The 24,064-nt window shown below is 52.1% G+C and overlaps 1 protein-coding gene across 4 annotated transcripts in view; it reads left to right on the forward strand.

Annotated features, from left to right (window-relative positions):
- The window catches only part of FLI1 (Fli-1 proto-oncogene, ETS transcription factor), a 126,099-nt gene continuing 102,035 nt past the window's right edge, over window positions 1-24,064 (forward strand). The window contains exons 1-2 of one of the 4 annotated variants that reach the window (XM_079762585.1): window positions 1-149; window positions 1,397-1,504. In XM_079762585.1, the coding sequence (XP_079618711.1) occupies window positions 1,439-1,504 (66 nt within the window). In that variant the 5' untranslated portion in view covers window positions 1-149; window positions 1,397-1,438. Of the gene's footprint in view, window positions 150-1,396; window positions 1,505-7,276; window positions 7,409-8,542; window positions 8,919-24,064 lie in introns of those variants that run through there. The other 3 variants (XM_079762586.1, XM_079762588.1, XM_079762587.1) reach the window with 3 other exon arrangements.

Genomic DNA, 24,064 nt, shown 5'->3' on the forward strand with positions numbered 1-24,064 from the left:
GAAAGAAAGTCCAAACTTTGACTCCAGCGGGTTCCATTCGCGCCGCCAAGGATCGGGCTGTGGGCGCAGAGAATTCGCACCGAGCACTTGAACATCCTGGCGGGGCCGGCGTGGCGCTCCTGCCTGCTCAGCAGGGAAGGGTGCCTAAGGTGAGTGTTCGTTTACGTGGGACTTCTGGGGGCGATGCGCACTCCGGGCGCCCCCACTCTGCCCCCGCTGCCTGCTCTCGTTTGTCGTCAGGAAATGCGAAGCTTTCGGGGGCTCTCTCTCTCTTTTTTTTTTTTTCAGTCTCTCCAGTGTTTTCTTTTTCTCTCCTCCCCCCCCCCCCCCCCCCCCGCCGCTCTTTTCTTGCAAATTTCACTCCAACTTTGAAAGTAAACAGGGGAGACGTTGGAGCCCGGGCGCCAGGGGCGGAGGTTAGTGAATGGGAATCTAGGAGACCCTGAGAAAGGTACCTTAGTCCCTGACTCGTGTGTGTGTGTGTGTGTGTGTGTGTGTGTGTGTGTGTGTGTGTGTGTGTTGTGGCTTCGGGAGCCCCAAAGCTGGAATGTGTTAGTGGGGAGAAAAGTGTTTTATCAGAAACACATTGGCTGCCGGGGAAGCTGCGGGCTGCCACGTTAGAGATGGTTTAAGAGAAGGAAGGACCTGGACCAGTCGCCAGACTTGGAAAGGCAGGGGAGACGCCCGCAGAGGCACCTGGCATTCTAAGAGTCCTTTGTGGGGGGCCCCCTCCCGCCCCCAAATTCAGATCTCAGATGCCATCTCCCCTGCCAGTGACAAGGAGGCCGCGTTATCCGTGCCTGCAAACCCGTTTTCTTTTAGAAGCGGGGACCCTGGGAAAGGGGCCTGGTGGACCTCGGGAACCTCTAGCGGGTCTTCATACGCGCTCCCTTAGTAGGGAAGAGGGGGGGCATCCGGGCGCTAGCGGGGTCCTAGGAGTGTTGGGGAGTCGGGCAGAAGGCCTGTGCCCAAGGGCCCCATCGTGTTCACCTCTGTGAATATCCGTTTCCTGGGGCCTGGGCCGACAAGGTGGGTAAACCTGCCTCCATCTCCTCTGCCAGGTGTGCAACTACCCAGGCCCCCGGGGGGAGGGGGGCGGGGCGGCGGATTTCGGGCAGAAGAGGGTTGCAGGATAGTGGGGAACAGACCAGAACTGTGAGCTGGGTTCAACCGTCCTCACCATCCCTTAGTTAGCCTGAAACCCCCCCCCACCCCCCGCGAGGCAAAGGCACAGGGAGGGGCGTCCGGTAATGACCACTCGGACCCCCCCCCCCCCCGCCCTGGCTGATCCAGGAGGTTTGGAGGCCTCCAACTCTAGCATTCTCTCTTCATCACCCCCACCCCCACCGCATCACCCTTGCTCCACTTTTGGGTGACCCAGGTTGCTCCTACCCAGGTTGGTTCTGCGACCTTCCCGACCCGTCCTCACCACCCCAGGATGTTCCAGACGGTCCCCGACACGTCGTCTTACGTCAAGGTAAGACCTGACAGCGTCTTTAAACAGGTAATAACTCCCAGTCCCCCGGCACCCCGGGGAAAGGGGGGTGGCTGGGGGATCAGTCCGCACAGGGGCGGGGCGCTGGGCGCAGACCTTCGGGGATCCCTGGTGGCTCCTGACGTGGCTGAGCTGGGCGACTCTTCAGGGAAGCCCCCTAGACCGGCTCGCCAGAAGTCGGCCCATTGGGTGTGCGCTCCCGCGTGGCGCACTGCAGGCTCCGCGCGAAGGGTCTGTGTGAGGATGTGAGTGTGCGCGGGTGTACGCGGGTGGATGAACGCGCTGCGCCTCTCTTCCCCGTCCGACACCCCCCACCTCGTCCGAAAGCCCCCCTTCCTCCCTCCACCCACGCCCTCAAAGGCGCTGATTGCGACTTGACAGCAAATCGAAGGGTGGTTTTTGTTTTGTTTTTTCTTCTTTTCCACAACAGTTCCCAAGAACGTAAACAAAACGAGGCCAGGGCATCTGGGTTACACGTTTAATGAAAATCGGCCAGCGAGGCGGGCCGAGGGTGCGGAAACGGCGGTCTGGCCCCGGGTGGGGACGCGTTGAGGTCCTCCCGCCGCCCACGGTAGCTTCCCGGGACTGGTGGGCAGGAGAAGGACCTGCGCGGTCCTGGAAAAGCGCTCCCACCTCCCTCAGGCCCGGGCTCCGCCCCCTTCCCAAACCCCGCCCACGAGTGGCCCCCACCCTCCAGCGTGACGGGTCCGAGAACGCCCAGGTGGTGTGCGCTGAATAGGGGCTTGTGGCCACAGCGATGGGGCGAGGACCCTCGAGTTTTATCCTTGGTGCGTCCACCCCCCTCCCATTTCTCTAAAGGGAAATTTGTTGCCACCCGGTAGCCTGCGTCTAGGCGCACTCCCCCCACCCCCATCTCCCCACCTTCGGTAGAAGTCTGCAGTCACTGGGGAAGCCAGGTCTGAAGGCTTGGCCAGGAAGGAGTGTTTCAACAGCAATGAATGAATGAAAAATGATGAAACCCATGTGTCCATAGTCAGTAAGTGGATGGATGGACGGAGGGCTCCCAGGAGGTGGCAGGGCGCACACAGGCTGGAGCGAGCTCCGGTTCCTGGTACCCCGCCCCCCCCAGCAGCCTACCTCCCCCCACCCTCCTAGAACTGGGAGCCCAGCTAAGGAGCTCCCTCTTCCAGCTCGGCCCCAGGGCTGCAGGCGGGCGGGGAGGGAGTGAGGCAGTCTTTCCCATCCACATGGACCCCACCAGTCTGCACGCACCCTGGGACCCCGAAAACCTCCAGGAGTATGAATTCTAGAGGGTGGAGGGGCAAGTGAGAGTCCAGGAACCCGATCCAGGCCGAGAGTTGGAGAGCAAGCAAACCCTTGCGGGGGGGGGGGGGGGGGGGGGGGAGAGAAGGTAGGGGAAGAGGTGGAAGGGGGCGCGCCGGGGTTGGGGAAAAGGAGGTGGGGTCCGAGAGCTGTGGGCCCTAGGGGAGCCGCTCTTCACGGGAGCTCTTTAAAAGGGGAAAAAATGGATTTTTCAAGCAGCCACAAAGTTTGTATTGTTGCACAAAGGGGTGCATTGATGACGGTGAAAGGTCTGCGTGGCCAGGACAATCTTGGGTCTGTTCCGCCGGCTCCCTGGGCCGACCAGTTGCCAAAGGGGCACAAACAGTCCCCGGCTGCCAAGCCCCTGCTCTTGGGCGTCAGGCACCCCACTCCCAGGTTACTGACAAGCACCTGGGCCCCAGCGCAGGGACCCGGGAGCTCAGGGTGCCCACTGCCCCCAGGCAGCGTCTGGTTCTGATAACCCACAGAATACTCAGGGAGGCACCCACAGATGGGCCCTGAGGGTGGATGTGAGGATGGGAAGAGAGAGGGAGAGAGGGAATTCCGGTGACTGGTTAAGACATGGACAGGCAGTGAGTGAGTCAGTGAGTGAGTGTCCCTCCTCCAGGCCCTGTTCTAAGCATTGCACTAACTGGTTTAGTGCTGATAACAACCCTAAGAGGTAGTCCAGTTTGCAAATGAAAAACTGAGGCATTGAGAAGTTAATGTAACACAGGTTGTAAGGGGGCAGAGCCAAGATCCAAATCATAAAGGGCAACATTTTGCTGACTGCCAGGCAAGTGCTAAACGTTCATTTCATCTTTACAAGAGCCCTTTAAGGCAGGTCCTATTATAAAGCCTACGGATAGGCAAGGACACTGAGGCACAGAGAGGTTAAGGAACTTGTTCAAGGCCACAGAGCTGGGAAGTGCAAAGGCAGAATTCACACCCAAGGAGCCTTCAACCAGGACGGGCCACTTGCAGATAAGGGGTGGAGCGCCCAGAGACCCCCAGAGTAATCCTCATGGTACACGTACACGGTGCCAGCGCTGGGCAAAACACTTGCCCATCCCCAGCGCTCAGGGCACTCCTTGAAGGTCCCTTCCCGGCCCATGCTAGACTGGCGGCGGGGGTCCTTCATTTTCCTTCTTTAAGAGTTTTCCAGATCCCTAGCTCTCGTTCCCCCACCTACCAGCCTTCGGGTGCAGCCTTTGCAGCCTTCTGGGCGAGACACCTCCCCACCCCCACCCCGACCCCCACCACCAGAGGAAAGAAGGCTGATCGCCCTAGAATGTTCGCCGCCGAGACCCGCCCAGCGGCAGCTTCTGGCCCGCAGGTCCCCAAGCGGCATCTCAGGGACACGGGTCTGTGCTCCGAATGACCGCTGTTCGCGGCGGGCGGCCGGCGGGCAGGGCAGATGGAGATTGGAGCAGGGCCCCCATCCAGACGCAGCCCCTGGGTGAGGGTCCCGGCCCCTGGCTGGTCCTCCACCTCCCGTCAGTCTGCGCCCTCCGGTCCACCTCGGGCTCCCTGGGGGTTTCCTCCTGGACGCCGTGTGGTCTGGGGACCCGGCCCTGAGCGCCAGGGCCTGGGCGCGGAGACCCTCCCCTCCCCGGCCGCCCCCGGCCTCCCGCCGCCCGGCCCCCCACGTAGCCTTTGGAACCCGCTCGGCGCTCGGGCGGGAACGAGCGCGGGGAGCGGGCCGGGCGAGCAGAGGCTCTAAATCTTCCTTCCACTGTGAGTAGCTGGAGCCTGAGCAGCAAATTCAAAGCAGGCGCGCCTGCAGAGCCTTCCTGCAGAAATACGCCCCGGCATTCAAGCGCATCCAGGGGCGGCTCGGGCGGCCTTGTTTGGCTAAGGTCAGACGAGACTCGAGTTCTCCAATAAAAATAAATCTCAAATTAATTATGGCCTCGAGCGAGGGGCCAGACACTTGAAGCTGCAGTTGTGCAGTCTGGAGTTTTGGCGCTCGCTCGCCCATCCCTCCCCCGCACCCCCGCCCCGCCTGCCAGCTCGCAAACCCGCTGCGGCCGCTAGAAGGGAGGGGAGGCGAGGAGGGCGGGCGGAGGGGGGAGGATCCGCCCGGGACGCTCGGCTGGGCCCGGCGTCTCTCCGCCAGCCCCCGGCAGCGCTCAGGGTTTCAAATGCCCGGACGGACCGTCCAGGAGTCGGAGGGGCACCCCAGGGACCCAGCTCTGCTTGTCGCGCCCTCCCGTCCCCAAACTCAGGGCAGGTTCGGAGAAGCCCGGGAAGTCGCGTCTGGAAAGCCTTGACCGGGTCAAAAGGGCTGACATTGAGCGAGCCAAGACGCCTTTCACCCGCCGCCCGCTCCCCTCCCCGGGGGAAGCGGGACTTCCGCATCTGTGCAAATATTGTCCGAGGCGGAGGGTGTCCGGCAAGTCACCTCACCAAAGTTCCAAGGAAATATTCACCCCCCCCACACCACCCATAGGCATGCTTTCCATAAAGGACCCTAGACCTAGAAATGTGAGGGGGTCTGGGTATCCCTCCTCCCCAGGTGGTAGCTTTCGTTTTAAATGCTGGACCCGCTTTGTGGGTTGTGAGCTTCCCCGGACTTGGACTTGGACTTGAAAGCCAAGCCGGCGGGGCTGGTGGACGGGGCACGGGTGGCAGCCAGCACCCGCTCCTGGTCAGCGGCCCTGCCCAGTCTGGGAAAGGGAGAGGCAGCGCAGTCTCTTCTGGTAAGCCAGAAAAGAGGGTGTGTGCGAGTGTGTGGGCTGGGATAAGTCAGCCGTCCCCAGCTAGGCCAGGAGGAGACGGGCAAGGCAGGAAAAGGGGAGAGGGAGAAAGGGGTGAGGCCAGAAGTGGGATGAGGAGAGAGACAGACAGGGAGAGGGAAGGGCAAGCCTCCCCCCCACCCCTTCCCAACTCCGGGACAGTCTTCCTTTGCAGCAGGCCTCACCGCAGGCTCTCTATCAATTTGTCTCAATGCAAACATTCGAAATATTCTCTTTGGCTGCTCGCGAAAACAATGCGAGCTGCCAGGATCAAACCATCTTTCCAGATGTCTGGTGGAAACCACATGAAACGGGGCAGACTTGTTTACTGTTGTGTTTGGTTAGGGCTTCCCCCCCACCCCCTTTGGGATTTACAAAAGCAGCAGCAGGAGAGTGGAGCCTCAAATCCAGAGTTACATAAGTGGGCATGCTTGCCCACCAGCATGTCAACACAGGATGGGGGTGTGTGTGTGTCTCGCATTCCCTCAAAGGCTGTTCAGAGTTGGAGGAAGGTTGGTTTATCTGGACCGAGAACCTTGTGGATGGACAGGAGGGCCTCATGAAGGCCCTGGTAAGTAGGCAAAGGCGTGGCCCTCATGCTAGTCCTTGAGTCACAAAGTGGTGACAGTTATGCTTGTGCCAGCTGCTCCTCTCAACCCCCCCCCCCCCCATCTTCAAAATGATGAAGTTGCCATAGCTTGGGTCTTACAGGCAGAAAGAGAAAGTGCTACTGAGTCCCAGAGCTAAAACAGGGGGGCAGTCCTTTCAATCCAGTTCCCTAGGGAGCAGTCCCCATGGGAAAGGCGGCTCCTGCTAAAAGGCGTTGGGGGCGCTAGAGATGTGGGGGTCACTGTGCTGATCCAATAGGTGAACGCAACCTGCCATGGTCCAGGCCGAACAGAAGGTGGGAAGAGAGCCGTTGCCAATGTTTTGGCCACAGAGGAGTCTTCTCCAGCCCTCGGTGGAGGGCATGGGGCTGGGGTGGGGAGGCCATTCATGGCCTCAGTGTTTGCCCGGCACCAGGAAGAGGGCCTCCTGATGGTGGAGGTGGAGTCCTCTCTGCCTGAAAGAGGGGTGATGTGGCCTGGGGGTGCCAGGTTTCTGGTCTCCTCCCAGTGGGAAGCCGGTCTCCCCCGCACCCTCCTGAAAGCCCCCGTTGTTGTTTGAAGGTCGGCAGAGTCTGGGCTGAAAAGGAAACAATTTGGGGTTTGAAAGGATGTAATTCATTCTTCCTTTCCCTTTAACCTCTTTCCTCTCTGGAAAGCATGTGGAAACTGGAGGGGAAGAGTGAGCGGGGCGGGAGGCTGGGCGGAGGGGAGGAAAGGGTTAAACCTGATTTCTTTTAATTGAACTCCAGAACTGGTGGCCCCAGGCAAAGGGGGGGGACTGACCCCGCTAGCGGTAACCAGATGTGGCGGTCCCAGGGGAGCCCCTGAGCAGACCCCTGGATTGAGAAGCAGACAGGAGGTGGGGAGGGGGGGCAGCCCGGCCCTCATTCCACCCCTAACCCCCCCCCTACTCCCCCATACAAACACCGAGTCTCAATTGCTGGCAGGCTGCACCCGCCACTCCTGGTCTGGTCACGTTCAGACCCTCGTCTGTATTCGAACCCAAAATTGGAGCTGAATTGATGAGACTAATTTCGAGAGGGGGGTTGGGGGAGGGAGGGAGGGAGGGAGGCGAGAGAGCTCTGGGGCTCAATTGCTCCTGAAGAAATAAAGAATTAATAAGTCACCTTTTTCGCCGCTGCGGACACCCCTCGGCAACTTTTTTTTCTCTTTTCGATTGGCTCGGATCTCCTCTGGATTTTTTTTTTTCCTCCTCCTTCCCCGGGTGGACTCTTAAATAAAAGTGAAAAAGTCCAAAGCGTGGTCCGGAGAGCGTGGACAAGGTAATCTGTTTTGGATGTCGGGGCGAAGGGAGTCAGGCCGAAAGCGCCCGGGGTTCCCCTCTTTGAGCCCCCGCTGGAGCGCGCGTCCGAGCTGCTGGGGTCCGGGGGCCTCTGGGTGGCGGGGTACGGCCAGAGGGGCAACGGGAGGCCATCTCACGCTCAGTGGGGACTTGGTCCCGGGGTCTCACGGGTCGGGGTGGGGGGGAGGGCGGGAGTCTGAGTCTGGGCCGCGATGTGGGGTGCTGCGCTCTGGAGACCCGCTGAGCAGCGTGGAGGGGACGCCCCGCCCGAGTGTAGGTCTCCTGGGCGCGGGTGGCATTGCGTAGGCGGCTCTGGCCGCGGTGCCCGGGCTGGGACCATCGCGTCCAGGTTAGCGCCAGGGTTTGACCCTAGAGGGCGCGGGAGGTGGCCTGGGGTGTCGCTGGCCCCGGCCCCAGCCCCAGCGCTCAGCCGGCGGGCGGGCGCCGGGAGCTCTCCAGGAGCAGAGGGTCTAAGCGCGCCGCCAGGGGGGCGCCCCCCTGCTCCCCAGCGCTGAGTGCCGAGTCCGCGCTCCCCAAGGCCGGCGTCCCCGCGAAACAGCCCCGGGTGCGAGCGGCTCCGGGAGTTGGCCACCTCCAGGCAGCCCAGCGCCGAGTGGAAAAATTCCCATTGGATGCACTCGGTAATGGTTGGTTTGCCTCGGTCTGCGTCTGGATCGTCCTGGGCAGGAGGCTCCAGCTTCTCCCCAGCCCTAGGAAGCGCTCCCGCCCCCATCCTCCTCTCCCCCCCCCCCAAAAAAAAAAGAAGGAAAAAAAAAAGTTTGACTCCGGCTGGAAAAAACATTAATGAACCTATCTGTGGGAAGAAACGGAAAGTGAATGAGTCAGGACGGCCACCTTCGGCCAACGGCCCGGGATAAGGAAGGAGGCCAAAGGCGATTGGGTTTGGACTTGGGGGGAAGGTGCTGGGGGATGCAGCCTGCGGGAGTCCGGGCACGGGCGCCGGGCGCGCACCCGGGCATTGTTCCCAGCCCGTTCTTATCGCTCGGGAGCCAGTATCCTGTGTGCGCGGCGCGTGGATGCATCTGGGCATCTCCGTGTATATTTATATAGTGTGTGATGCGAAAAGCAGGAGCGGCGGAGGGGGGGAGTGAGTGTGGGGGAGGGAAGACGGAGGAGAGAGAGAGACGAAAGCGCTAGACGAGAGAGAGAGAGAGAGAGAGAGAGAGAGAGAGAGAGAGAGAGATAGGACTTCCTCCCGATTCGCAAAGTGAAGTCACTTCCCAAAATTAGCTGAAAAAAAAGTTTCATCCGGTTAAACTGTCTCTTTTTCAATCCGCTACAACAACAAACGTGCGCAGGGGCGCGCGGGCAGGGCGCTCGCAGGGGGGCACGCAGGGAGGGCCCAGGGCGCCGAGGAGGCCGCGCCCGGCTGATCCGAAGGGGCTGCGAGGTCAGGCTGTAACCGGGTCAATGTGTGGAATATTGGGGGGCTCGACTGCAGACTTGGCCCAATGGACGGGACTATTAAGGTAAGAGACCGGCCGGTGGGCGCGGGGCGGCGGGGCGGCGGGGCGGCAGGCGGGCGCCGGGGTCCCGGAAGACGTGGCCGCTCTCCGCTGCTTCCGCGCCGGGCTCCGCTGCGTGTCCTCCCCGCGCGCGGGTGGCAAGTCTCACGAGCGGGGCCACCCCGCCGGCTCCCCGTCCCAGGGCAATCTCCCCCGCACCCGGTGCCCCCAGGCCCCCTCCCTCCGCGCTGCCATCCGGCTGCGGGCGAGGGCGGTGGGAATCCTGGGGGGCGGGGGGATCCCGGGCGCGGGTAGGAGCCGAGGAGCCGATTCCGCGGGTCCATCACCTCCACCCGTAACCAGGCGCCCTGGCCGGCTCTGGGTACCGGTCCGCGGCCGGCTTCCCTCCCTCGGGGCTGGAGGCGGTGGGGGCGGAAGCTGCAGCCGCCAGCAGCTCGGGTCCCTCCCCGCCCGGTGGGCCCGGGGGGCGGGCAAGTGGATCGGTTGCAGGGGGGGGGGGGATCGGAGGGCGAGTGACCGTTTCTGGGCTCGGGCTCCTCCAGAGGGAAGCCCTGTTTACTTGTCAGAGAGCCCGGTTTCTCTTCCTCTCCGCGTTTCTGCGGCCGCTTCTCCGCGCTCAGAGGCGGCGGCTCCCGAGACTAACGGGCCGACCTGGCCGCTTCCCCCCGCCGCCGGGGCTGGACGTCTCCCTGCAGCCCGGGTCCCCGCCGCGCCCCGCGCCCGGCTTCCCCGTCCCGCCCCGGGTCGGCGCCTGCTCAGGGGCAAGAGCCGCTTCTCCTAAGGTGGTTGGCCAACCCCTGCCCCTCACCCCGCACCCTGCGCCCGGGTTAGGTTGCAAAGTGCAGCCCCGGAGGGAGGGCTGAGGGTCCGGGTTTCACGTCCCGACCTCAGAAGGGCTGACGGCCTCCTCCCTCTCGAAGGGGAAGTGGGGCGAGGAGCAGAAAGGAGGGACACCCCCTAAAGCGACTGGCCTTAGAGGCGCGAGGGGAATGAATGGGACTAGGAGTCGCTGGGCTGCGAGGCAGTTGTGCAACCCCAAGCGGCAGTCAGTCTGGAAAAACTATTAGGCTGCTGAGGTGAGGACTGGCAGAGCCCGCCATTCCCCCAGAACCCAAAGGAATCAATTTCAGGCTCAGGGGCTGAGTATGAGAAAGCTAAGAATTCAAGAGATATTTATCATTTGGGTGGGGTAGTGTTTTTTATTTTCTAAGTTTGTGTGTGTGTGTGTGTGTTGTTTTTTTTCTGAAAGTTTGAGATATGCTGACTTAGGTAGAAAGCACCAACAGAAGAAATCTGGAGATGAGATAACTGATGGTGATGGGTTAAAGGGTGCCTGTGTGAGCCTGGGTTCCTCAAGTTTCAAGTGTGTGGGTGCAGAGTGGGTGAGGGAGGATTCCTATAGGGAGGGCGTGGTGCTCAGAGATATTTTCATGCTTGTTTTCCTTCACGTTGCCTGGTGTGTGTGCCTGCAAGTGTCCTGTGTCCCTGGTTTAATAATGAGATGCTGCACTCTAGCATACTCCCCCCCACACCCCTCATTAGGACACTTTCCACTTACCCAGAAGGCACCTCTTTGATCCCAAAGAGTGGTAACAGGGCTCCGGGTCCGATGTGGACACTGGAAGGAGAAGTGAAGCAATTTCTTCTCCACGATGCTCAGACCTCTAAGGCAGGCCCAGAGCAAAGGGCGGAAGCTGTGGTCTGTACCCAGGATGTGCTAATCTCTTTAGATAGACACACACACAGGGATTGGCATGGCGGGCAGTGAGCACAGGCTCAGGCCAAGACCCTGGCATTTCATGCCAAGGATGTGAGTGAACGTCTTCTTTTTCCATGTGGGTGGTGAGAGCCTGCGAGTCCCTCCGCACACCCTCCACAGGAGCACCCTGGTCTCATCTGGGTGACCTGGCTTTACAGACCCCTCCCCCCCCCCCCCCCCCCACACACACACACAGAGCAGTAGCCGCTCCAGTCCCGAAGTGCTGAAGGATTGAGTCCTTGAGTGTATGCATTGGTATTTAAATTGTGTGAAAGCCACAGTTTCTTTTTCATGTGAGACCTCTAGATCTTGGGGTTCCTGGACCCCACTCCCACAGTGGTTTAAATGTTGTTGTTGGAGAGGAGCGTGGATAAGAAGAGGCCAGCTAACTTCTGGTCTCCGCGAGAATGCAGTTCATTAAATCTGTCTGAGCCTCCAAATCTTTGCAGTTATGAAAGCGTGGCACTAAATTACCTCCACCATAGTATCTTTCCCAACCCTCTCTATTCCTAAAATATGATGGTCCTATGCTCTTACAAGAACGTGTACTGGATGCCTGTGAAATCCAGTTCTGTACTGACAAGGTCTGAGAGATCTGTATGTACAGGGAGAGATCTGTATGTCATGTCTAATCTGCAGACGCAAATCCAGAAAGGGTGTTCCCCGTTGGAATGGCCTGGAAAAACCATCTTTGAGTAATTCTGGGATGTGATTTTTATGCACCTGCACATTTTTTCTCCCTCAAATATAAGGTGGGTCTCTCTTTCAAAATCCCTGTCAGTCTCGGCACTGAGGAGGTATTTGGCCCAGGATGCCAGAAAAGTCTTTGCAGAAGACTTTTTTGCAAAAGCCCTTTACTTCGTGCATAATTCTATCGGATTCCAAAACCTCAATCTTAACTGCCCTTGATACAATAAGTCATTCTGTGTTACGTTTTCCTCTCATTTCCATGACCGTCTCCTGGGAAGGCTCCGGGCCTCTAGTTGGGGAAGCACCAAAGTTTGTGGGGGGCATTCTACTCCTTTGCTGCCACAGACAGTTAACCTGCATATTAAACAACACCCTACCCCGCCCCTGCTCCCCACAGTGATAGTATCAGTGTTGAAAAGCACATGATACTGGTGGCTGCTCTAAGAAATGACCTGGTTTCAAAAACTGCACCTTCGTTCCAAGCAGTCTTCAACCGCGTCTTAATATTTCATCTGTGAAAGCTTGATTCAGTGCCCATGGTGCCAGCAAAAAGATGGCGAAACAATCCAAGAAGACGCAGACGTGGGGAATGCCATAGGGAAACGAACAGCAGACTTGGAATCAGGAAACCAACATTCAGCTCTGCTAGAATGTTGCTGATTGCTCTACAGCAAGGCGCTTGGTCCTTTGAGTCTCAGTTTCCTCATCTGTGAAATGGGGCCAAAGTAGCTCCCCCACATAAGTCACAGTAAGGATTCAATAAAGTCTGCACCTTAGTTGCATGCACATTGGTTGAATTTCTCCTTGGCGATAGGTCTTTTGGGGTTTGATTGGTTAGGAAATTAGATCGTAGGTCTGGATTTACCGTAATACATGTTTCATTCAGTTAACAAATATGAACTGTGTGTTTCTAATGTCCCCAGGCTCAAAACTCATGCTTTATGTGTTGAGAATAAAACAGGCATCAAAACCCTGCTGGAATGTACACTCCAGTGGAGGTGACAGGCACACAAATAAATAATTATATGGCTAGAGGTTATATAGCTTCTGAAGAATAGTAAAGCAGGTTAGGGGATAAAAAGTGATACGGCTGTATCAGCCAGGATGGTCAGGGAAGATGCTTTGAGCAAAGTCCAATCGAGGAGAGCAATTCGGTCTGCATCCTTTACCTCTGGAAAGTACAGCACCACACAGCCAGCGAATGATGGGAGAGCAAAACGGGAAAGAAAGGTTGAGATGAAAGTTGGGTTCTGCAAAGCAGCAGAGAGTTTCTGGGCCAGACAGGCCTAGGAGGGCAGGTTGTCGCTGACGGGCAGTGCTTGCCAGCAGGGAAAGCAGCAGAGGGAGGAAGGCTCGGGAACAGACTTGACTTGCGTCCTCAAAGAGGGATGCTGTCTTCACTTTGCAGAGTGAACACCCACGCACATCTTTTTACCTTCATATCTCCTCGATTCTTTGTATCTGTCCCCAGGAAGTACCCAATGGCGAATTGGTAATGGTTTGGTATATTTTTGTGGATAATTTCTATGCTTTAGCCAGTTTGGCTCAGTGGATAGAGCGTCGGCCTGCAGACTGAAGGACCCTGGGTTCGGTTCCAGTCAAGGGCACTGTGCCTAGTTTGTGAGCTCAATCCCCAGTAGTGTGGGGCGTGCAAGAGGCAGCCAGTTAATGATTCTCTCTCATCATTGATGTTTCTCTCTTCCTCTCCCTTCCTCCCTGAAGTCAATTTAAAAAATGTTTAAAGAATAATAGTTTCTACAAAACAGCTTCCTTCTACTTCTGCTGCTATTCCAATTTACAGGTTTGCAAATTTAGAGAATATTTAGCTCCCTATTCCCATGTTATGGGTGGGGAAGCTAAGGCCTAGAGTTGTTTAATGAATTATTCAAGGTCACACAGATTACTACCGAGTCAGGGTGAGAATTCAGGGCTCCTGACCCTAAGACTAGTGTAATTTCCACTCATGCCATGAAGATTTCATTCACTTTCATTACATTATTATGGATTATAGAATCCTGGAGGCAGTGTGAGTATGTTGTGTGTGAGTGTGCCTAAGAGAGAGACAGAGACAGACAGAGACAAAGAGAGGCTTTTAAAAAATCATGGAGAATTTTGACACTTTGGAATAAAGACACTTTGTACTCTTTAGTGAAAAATGTACTACTACCACCTTGAATTATTTTCAGACTTTAAACATTTCAAATTTTCAGATAGGATTTTTACATAACTGTTTTCGAAAATAAATCCTTCTTTTCTTGTAGACAAACAAGGTCTCCATTATCAGAAGACAATAAGAAATATAGCATTTTACTTAAATAGCCAATAGGCTCCTTTGTAGACCAGGGCAGGTGAGCTGAATTTTTATTTCAATAATTTTAATAATGGAAAGTTGACTGTATAAAATGATACATGCCAATGCATTAGAACATATCTTATGGACTCCCCTTCCAGGCTATGTAGTGAGTGGATCTTAAATAACACCACATTAAATAAGATTTAGGATTTCAAAGTCTTCAGTTTGGGATTAATCAGTTAACTTAGCATTGGTTTAAAAAAGTGGTTGAAAAAAAGTGGTTGATTTAAACCAAGCCTATTTTTTAGAAATTTAACATTAGTCTTATGTTAACACTGAGTTGTTCCAGAAAAAAAGGGGGAAAATTTTATTATGATGAACAACTCGGCAGCATTTCTAATGGACGGAGGACTTTATTCTACCTCAAACTTCAAAAAAAAAAAAAAAAAAAGCCTAAATTGTAAGTCAACATTCAGGCCTTCAGCAAAGTCCCAGTGTTCTCTGGGAGAAAACTCACTCTATTTGAAGTTAAATAGACAGATTTTTCAGATTAGCAACCAACTATGTAGGGTTAGAATGGAAAAGCTGCTATTTTCATTCATTTTAGACAACCAGCTACATTATGAAAATATAGAATAACATTTTTGTTTTGAAAAACATGACTTTCTATTTTTGGCTTGTACTTAAAACAGTCTTTCTAAGTCCATTTTTTTTGCTTGTTGTTTTGTGACAAACTGAGAAGGCTAAAGGACATTGGCCACTACACACACACACACACACGCACGCACACAGACACAATCTCACAAAATCTTGCACCAACCATAGTAACTTTTTTTGTCATCTCAGAGCTGTGCAGGTGTCTTTTCCTCTGGAGGAGACCACACCCTGTTTCATTTTCTGTTGCTTTTCTGATTTATATCTATACATTTCTATCCCATTCACGGGCTAATTCATCAGTGGGATGAAATGATGTCATTCTAATGCTTCCACAGGCCGGATAGGGCCAGCACCATCAGCCTGTGTGCTTTGAGCTGTTTACCCAGAGGCAATGGATGGGGTTTGTCTATCCTCACACGGTCACCCTTAGGGCCAATATTTTGGAATTTTGACAGAATTAGACAATCTACGGAATAGCCCTTTTCTATGCAAAGCTAGCCGGCCTCGAGGGACTCTGTAACCTTGGCCTCATTGGCATCATAAACTGATGTCTGCCATGTTAATAGAAATCAGTAATCGCGCATGTTAGGAAGGTCTGTCGCATGACTGTCGTGCAGGCACTGAACTAGGTGCCTAAGTGCTGTCAAGGGACAATGTTGGTGGCAAGAGACAATCTTGGGGTTCTAGCAGGGGGATCAGCTGTGTGTGTGTGTGGGGGGGGGGGCGGGGAGGAATGCAGTGTTCCATTAGCCTGGAGAGAGGAAAGAGCAATTTCAGATGGAGGACTAGGAAGACCTGACGCCAGTAGTTATTTGCACAGTCCCTTCTGTGTACAAAGGACTTTCACATACACGCTTGCATTTAATCCTCACAAAAGCACCGTGGGAAGCCACGTTGCCACATGACCGTTTTGTTCGGGAGGAAATTCAAGTTCAGAGAAGCCAGGTAACTTGCCCGCGGTGACAGCGAAGAGGTGACAGAGTTGGGATTCAAGCCAAGCGTTTCTGATTCCGGATTACCTGCTTCTTCTTCACATAACCCACGCTGCGTCTTGGCAGAGGTGGATGGGTGGGCCTGGACGGTGGCTTTGAAGGTTGGGTAGGCCTTACACAGGAAGATAGAGTTCAAGGAAAGTGAAATACTTTGGTGTGTGTTGGGGCGGGGGGGTGCCTATAAAGGAGAAGGTAGGAGTGGAGAGATGGGGTGGAATTAGATTATGGAGGACTTTAAATACCACAACAAAGAATGTGGGTTTTATAAAATCCAGGGGTGGGCAGAAGTAGGTTTGCAGCTATTCATATGGTAACTAATACAACCATTAATAAATAACACAAGGATAAACTCTGCGTTTCGCATCCTCGCAACCATAAACCTACTTTTGCCCGCCCCGGTAGACAGAAAGGAGGAAATCCCAGCTTTTCTAATAGATGGATGGTCTACAGAGCTGTACAAGTCTAGGAACTGATCCTTTTGCTTCCCTCCCTTCCCCTTAGGACAGTGGTCGGCAAACTCATTAGTCAACAGAACCAAATATCAGCAGTACAACGATTGAAATTTCTTTTGAGAGCCCAATTTTTTAAACTTAAACTTCTTCTAACGCCACTTCTTCAAAATAGATTTGCCTAGGCCATGGTATTTTGTGGAAGAGCCACACTCAAGGGGCCAAAGAGCCGCATGTGGCTCGAGAGCCGCAGTTTGCCGACCACTGCCTTAGGAAATGGAGATGGGAGTGGCCCCATCACTTATCAGAGGCCACAAAACATTAGCAGCAGACAGAATTAAACACCCAGTGATAGTTTTGGGCAACCAGACCCTGCTGTCAGCTGTCTTTAAACATATTACATATGGAGTTGGGAGAAAGGATCAACTCTGTCACTAGACGCCATAAACATGGATTCTCCCTTGGCCCCTTTCAATGTCTCCTTTCGCCGTGTTCTAGAGATTCCACTGCAAGCTGGCTTTTCGACTGGCCATCTCTCCTGGGCTACAACGTTAGGTCCTTTCGAGAATGAGTCAGCAGCTAGTAGCTGAGAAGACACAAAAGGAAAGGGTGTTTCCCTGAGACTCAAATCACATTTCTATGGAAATCCCGACAGGTCTGACCCGCTTTCACAGGTTGGCTGGGACCCTCACCTCACCTAGAAACACCGACCTTTCACCTAAGCAAACCCCAAACTCAGCGTTAGCACCACCATCCACGTTGGACCAGAGCTCGTGTTCAGATGCATTTTCAGATCATGGCAGTGAACTTGACAGCAGCTTCAAAATTGCTAATACCTTCAAAAAATGAACCAACAATACTGAACGATGGATGGTAGCGCCCATTTTTGGAAAGCAGAGCGCCTGCCATTTAGTTCGCCATCCCAGGCCCAGAGTATGTAATTTCTCAAGCCGCCTCCGGGAGAATGCATCCTTGCAGACTGAAATGCCTTCTCGGCCGCGGGGCCCCCTGCTCAGACAGTGCCGTGTGTCCACGGTAATGAAAGACCTTATGTCACAACTCAGTGCACACAGGCGAGAGGCCAGAATTACAGGTGCCGTGGGAGCTTTAACCCTGCATTTCTAGACACGTGTGGGTTTCATGTCTACTGAAACCTAACAGTTCAGTAGCAGAGTGTTAGTGCGAATAGGTGGCTATTCATCGACTTTATGTGCAGAGGGGTCTGGGAGCATGATTTTGCGGCCTTGTTCATGCAGCAGACACTTGAAAACAGGTTAATACTATAAAATGACTGAACGTGTGAGTTGTTTTTAAGTTGATGCTGTCGCAGTCTATTTAAACGCATATATTGAGGTTGAAATTCTTATGCCTGAAGAGGCATTTGGTCTTTAGGTATTATCAGTTCAGACTCATTCATTTATTCACTCAGCCAAGAGTTGAAAAAATAATACTGCCAGACACACGCTCGTCGGAGCTCCACGTAAATGAAGGAGAAAAAGTTGCTTACACTACTATTTCTTCCAGACCTCTAGACTCTAGAGAGGAGATGTTTCTCCCCTTTCTGATTTTAGGCTCTGACAATTGGCAGGTCCAAAAGAAGCAATGCTCGCTGGAGGAAATCTTTATTTGTGGCTTTTTATTAGGTGGAGAGTTAGGCACATTTTCCCAAAGGTAACACCCAGCTTATAATTTCCTCCTCCCCTTTACGCTTGTTTTGTTTTGTTAATCCTCACCCGAGGATATTTTTTCCATTGCTTTTGAGAGAGTAGAAGGGAGGGAGGGCGGGGAGAGAGAAACATTGATGTGAGAGAGACACATTGCTTGGTTGCCTCCTACACACATTCAAACCTGGAACTCAGGTCCATGCCCTTGCCCAGGAATCAAACTTGAAACCCTTTGGTGCACGGGCCAATGCTCTAACCACTGAGCAGCATGGGTCAGGGCTGCCCCTTTACTCATTGTCCGGACATCTTTTGAAAACTGAGGCGTGCCAAGGGGACTTCTTTTTATTATTCTCCCTTTCTTAGCTTTATTGCCTCGATTCATACATGAACACAGAGAAAAGTACTATAAATCCAGTGAAACGATAAATGAGCATCTGAACAATATTTCTCACACATAAAACAAAGGGCAAATGTCTTCATGGAGAAAGACTACTTGCAAATCAATAAGAAAAAGATAGACCACCTCACAGGAAAATAGGCAAAAATGCTGTGCACACACAGTGCTAGAAAAAGTCATGCAAATAGCCCATAAACGTATGAAAAGACTCTCTAGTATGTGCATAAGGATATTTAAACGAAATGTGAACATTTATCACCTATGAGGAAAGCAAAGATTAGAGCAGCTTAATCATGCCTCCTATTAGAAAGAGTAAAGGGACATTTCCCTCTCCTACTTGGAACATAACTTGGAGGGCAATTTGGAAATATCTGTTAAGATATTAGGTATTGATACAAATTTGATAATAATTTCATTCCTAAAAATTAATCTGACAGAAATGTTCACATCGATACCAAGTATATGTATGTACAAGGTATTTATTATAGTGTTGTTTGTAATGGCAAACATTGGAAAGAATCTAAATGTCCATCAATAAGGGATTAGATAAATAAATTACGGAAGATGCATGCAACTATTAAGTGGAATAAAATAAAATGATTTAGAAAGTCCTCCATGGCATCTCATGTCATGGAAAAAAAGGAAGTTACAAAATGCGTGCTCTCATGTCTGTAAAAATTTGAAGACACACACACATACACGTGACTGCATAGATAGTTTCTGGAAGGATATATAAGAAGCTATTCATTAACAGCACGTGCTTCTGGGCAGGGAGAGGTGGACTTTTACTTCTCACACTGTAAACATAGGTAGCATCGGATTGTTTTAAAAAATCACTAGTATGTATTACTTGTATAATTTAAAAAACTGATGTAAAAAATCAAGAGGGACTATTGGAAATAGACTAGTAAAAAAAATGCGCCAGGCACCAATAGTCCAGCCCAAATGTGCTATCTCAGAGACATTGGACCCCACTTCGCAGTAAATACAGGGGGAAATGCTCCAGCCTACGATCTGGAGACCTGAATTCCAGCCCCAACACCCGTCCGCGCCCCAAATGAGCTATGGGATCTTAGGCAAGTCACTTCACTCCTTTGCTCTTCATTTAAAATTTCTCATGTTAAAGGTTTTTTCGAGTATAAAATGAAGGCATGATTTCAAAGTGTCCCTCCAGACTCCACGTTGATAAGAATCTCACCCCAAGTAAACTTTAAAAACATCTTATTGAGGGGGCACGGATGAGTGAAGCCCTTATAGGAATTCCGCCTGAGTCCCTGCGGCTCTCCACTAGCCCCGACCTACACTGTAGAGCAAGCATGTCACGGCAGGCGGGCCACATGAACGAGGCATGCGGCCCGCCGGCCACGAGTTTGACATGCTCGCTGTAGAGTGACCTTCCAGGCCAGCTGAGAGCTGGGACTCTCCGGGGGATGCTTTGCAAAGACTCCTGAGCTGGTTGTTTTGATTTCCCGGTGACACTGGAGCTGTGCTGACCCCTCTGCGTTCATGCCAACTAGAAAGAGACTCTGCTTTGGGTCTTACACTCTTTTCCAGAATTTAGTCTCATTTAAAAACCCAAAACACATTTGGCCCCAAGCGCCTTTCCCCTGGACTTTTAAAAGTCCTGTTTAATTGAAGGGAAATTGAATTCATCTGGTTCTGATTCATTTACACTTAACTGTAAAAAAAACACAAAAACAATATTTTGAGGACCTATTTGATGTCCAAGAAGAATTTTGAGCCTCTTAATGAGGTTTCTGGAAGGCTTTTTTTTTCTTCTTCTTCTTCTTCTTCTTAAAACAGGAAGTGGGCAAACACAGTCAACCCTGAAAGGCCCAATTCAGTTTGAAACTTTATCATCCACCATTTGGCATGAGCCCTGGTGGCCCTACGCAAAGGCCTTTCTATTCCTACGCCTCACCTAAGAGTCAGCGACTCACTCACCTCCCATCTGAGGGAGGAGAACAGCGAGGCGGAACAGGCACAGCCACAGGAAGAAAAAGAGTAAGCTACGTGTCTAGCTCTTGCTATGCGCCAATCCTGTTTTAACCTCTGCAGACGTACTCCTATTTGATCCTTGGAACAATGCTGTGATGTTTGTGTTATTTTCATTTTGGAGAGTTGAAGTGACTCACCCAAGGTCCTTCAGGTAGAAGGTGGAAAAGCAATGATTCGAACCTAATCCCGTTTGCCTCCAAAGTTCCTAGAGCTCAGCCACTGGGATACCTTGCCGGATGGACACACCACATACCCATGACGTTTAGGTTCCAAACTTAACCCGTCGATTGAGGACCGTGGATGTTTTGTTGCGTGTTCTGTCCTCCAGTCTCACTGACCCCGCTCACAGTCTGCACTGCTCAGACTCCTGGCATTGCTCAGCCTCCACATCCTTTATCAAGAGTTTCCCAGGTAGAGAGACTGCCTGACTTGTTAGCAGGTGCACCGGACAGCAGGCAAGGGAGGATGAAGGAAGCCAACAGGCTCTGTTTCATTGTAATGGGCTAACGAGATGATCAGAAGGAGAAGGCTTGTAGCTCAGAGAACAGCAGGTTCTTTGACTTATCAACACTGCCTCCTCTACCCTCCTACCTCTTCTCTCTTTTTCTCTCTTGCTCTCTTTTTCATTCTCTTTCTCTCTTCTGCACACACACACACACTATACACACTTTTAGAAAAACAGATGGGGGGAGTCCTCAAAAAAAACAAACAAAAACAAAACAAAGGAGGGAATGTTTTGCAAGGTGAAAAGGAAACCATCGAGGAAGGCTAACCTCGGGCTCCAGTTTCTCCTGAATAGCACTTGTTGTTTCAAGGCTGATTGACTTATAACTGCATCCACAGCCACCTCACATCAGGTCCTTTTATCAGCCCAAGTGAGACTTCCTGTGGACTGGCAGCTTCCTGATGTATTTCCTTTTTCCTTTGGCAGAACAAAGAAAACCATAGCTCCAAGGATCCTTGCGACCAAACATAATTTAGCACCGAAGAACCTATTATTTTAACATTTTCGCTCTCAACGCGTAGGGCCAAGCGCTTGCCTCTCTGCATGTTCCCACAACAGTGTGGACAGCATCCTGGTGGACCCCAGGTGCAATGATCGGGGGCCAATGAGCCGCTCAAACTCACCCTAGCTGTAGTTTTATTTCATTTAGGGGGGAAATGAACTCATTCCCCTCACTGACACTGCATGAGCAACCTCCCCGCCCCTACTCCATACACATATCCTCCTTTAAGAGTTACATGGAACGCCTTTCTATGTAATGGTTACTCTTGTTATCCTCACTCAACATAACAGGCCAGCAAAGAAACCCTCTTACTTAGAGATTTCAACCTATCTGTGTTTGAAGTTCTAATTCTAGAAATATAGATATGAGAAAAGACTATATCCAAAGGGTCATCAAAGTCCATTGAAGAGGACATTCCAGAAATCGGGATGACGTGTTGCTCTCCTCTTTTGCCTGTGGTATGCCAAGTCACTTCTTACCCTCGGCCTCACCACCTATTCTGCACATTATTTCCTTGAGAGACCTTCACACGTAATCCAGGGTAACAAAAGAACACTTCTGAGAGAGCTGCTTGCATCTCTGTTGTGTCTCCCAAGGCACAAATCACAAGTTGCCAACTTATAGGACCTCCCCAACGTCTTAGATCGGAAGAAGCCATTGTCCAGAAGAGATAACTAAGCCTTTACGCTGTAATGTGTCTAAAGAAGAGAACTGGACAAGGGACACGGGAAGCAGGATTTAGGTATGCCTGTACCCAAACAACACCGTTTACAGTAAGGGTGTTTCCAGGAGCAAGGATACCAAGACTCACTGAAGCCACGGATCCATGCTTGCTTTGTTCTCCGGTCTTACTTCCTGACCGTTGTCATCATACTCCTGGGGAACTGAAGATGGCAATTTCCAGGGGACCCCCCCCCCCCCCCCCCGTCTAGGCACCTAAACAACCATGCAGCTGCCCAAAGTAGTTTTTTCTCTTTACAAGGATCGTTGATTTAGAAGGAAAAGCAATCGAAACTGAACCGTGGCTCCCTTGGTTAGAGACGTATTTCTAAGGCAAGAGGGGTAATTCATCGTGGTTAATTCCTACTGACTTCATTTAACCCACTCCTCAGGGCAATCATCTCTGGGTGAAAATGGGTGGGAAGGGCTTTCTCAAAGAGGAAAGTAACTCGGAAATGATAAGAAAGGAATGTGTGAGGGTGGGTGCGGGCACGATTACGGTGCAGGCCTCACATAACCTGCGTTGGCCATGCCAAGAGGAAGGGTTCGAATGACTACACCTGTGCGTATGAGCAGGCGCGCGTCCTTTCCCGGGCACTGTGCTCTGCCACCAGCCCTGTACCCAGGTCTGTGACTAGTCAGGGATCTTAGAGCAAAGATCCACGTGATCTCACAACACTCCCCCAGCCCTCATAGTGCTGTTTATAGAGGACCCTATTCTGACCTTGGCCTTCTCCACAAAAAGAGCATGTTGGGTCGAAGGGCACAAGTAACCTTGCTCCAGTGGGTGTCTTAGGGGGAACACAGGTTTTCCTGAAGGGTCAGGGAATTGAGGGGCACCTATACTTTCTGCACTTTTCTAGAAAGGGGAGGGGGAAGGAACAGACTGCTTCTCAGGAAACTGGCATGAAGAGAATTTTCCCAGCATGCCTCAGGGAAGGTGTCCAGGCACGTGGATTTGCTGCTCTGGACACTGGGACCTCTAAGTTCTGGAGACGTGTAGATCTCTATATCCTTCCCGGGTCTGTAGTGTGGTAAAGAAGTACCGTGGTCACCCCTCCATGCCTTCCAGAGTTGACCCCCAAAGATTGTGTAGACAAAGCCATGATGGAGCAGTGGGGCTGGTTCCAGCTCATTAGAATCAATCATTCCTTACCCATCAGTTTGGATTGGGGATGACCCAGACTCTTCTCTGCCCAGAGCACCTTTTTTTTTTTTTAAACCCTGTGTGTATGTATTTCATGGGAAATTTCACATGCCTGTTTCTGATTCACTTCCAATTAAAGGCTCAAAATGCTGGTTTTGTAAGAGCTCTTTGATGATTCAGATTCTTGTTGGTTCTTTTCTTTTTTTGCCTCCTAAAAGTCCACAGAAGTTGAATAAATGTTGTTCAGACATTTGCATGCTTAATTGTTCAAAATAATTGGAAACAGGAGAGAACGTTTTACTAGTGTGCCCAAAACAAGCACATTCACAATGGACAAGAGAAAGACAGATGCCTCCGTGGAGGTGAACTCCTGTGGGAAACAAGGGGTGTCACTGAAGGTGTGCCCGGCACGGGGAAGGAGCAGTGGCTCTGAGCTCACATCCCTGGAAGTGTCAGGAGCCTGTTACATGAAACATAGGGTCGGTGGAGTGGTCAGTCTCATCAGAGATGGAACAGGTGGAATGGAATTTTCCAGATGCTAATGATGCTTTCAACTCCCTTTGGATTGGAGGGAGTTCATTTTCTGCAATTACAACAATTCTCCACCTCCTTCCTCATAGTCATTAAAAGGCTTTGATGATAACCCTGTCTGGTGGATACACCTCTGAACTAAAAGTGGGAGAGGCTGCAAAGCAGATCCACACTGCCCTGGGAGAGGTCCCAGATCGTGTGTATCAGTTCCTCTAAAGTGCTAGGGCGGTTGTGGGTTTTGGGTAATCTGAGGCCTGGTTTTGCCTTAGGCTGGCTGATGACATTGGGCAAGTTACTCTCCCTTTCTTAACCTCAGTTTCTCCATCTGCTCCAAAGGATTAAGACTGGTAGTAATACAGTCTTCTTCTCCCAGGGATTTGGTCAAAATCTGGAGTGATGAGTCGCTTCAAGTTTCTTGAAGCAAGGCGTTAATTAAGTACAGCCATTTGGCTAACTATTGGGTGGCTCATTACATGGTTATTCTGGTTGTCAATTGTAAAGCATGCAACGTTTCCGTTCCGGGGCCTGGTTTGGACTTTTTACTAAAGAGAGGTCATCCCTCTCCCTTTACTGTCAGAAGTTGGTCAGCAATCTTTAGTCGCCCAGACTTACCAAATGTAGATTTGTGTTCACACAAGGTAGTGTAGGAATGCTGTGTGCTTTGTGGTGCTGCTTAAGAAAGGAGAAGACACGAAATTGTTATGAAGGCCAGCAGTAAGATGCTGGAGTGTTTTGGAAATGATTGTGATGATGGCAGAATGGTTCTGTGAAAGTCATGTGCAATTTGAAGTGCAAAAATCTAGGCTTAAACCCATTCATTAGCTGTGTGATGTTGAGCCAGAAGT

Source organism: Cnephaeus nilssonii, assembly GCF_951640355.1.
Source record: "Cnephaeus nilssonii genome assembly, chromosome: 22".
In the NCBI taxonomy this organism is placed as follows: Eukaryota; Metazoa; Chordata; class Mammalia; order Chiroptera; family Vespertilionidae; genus Cnephaeus; species Cnephaeus nilssonii.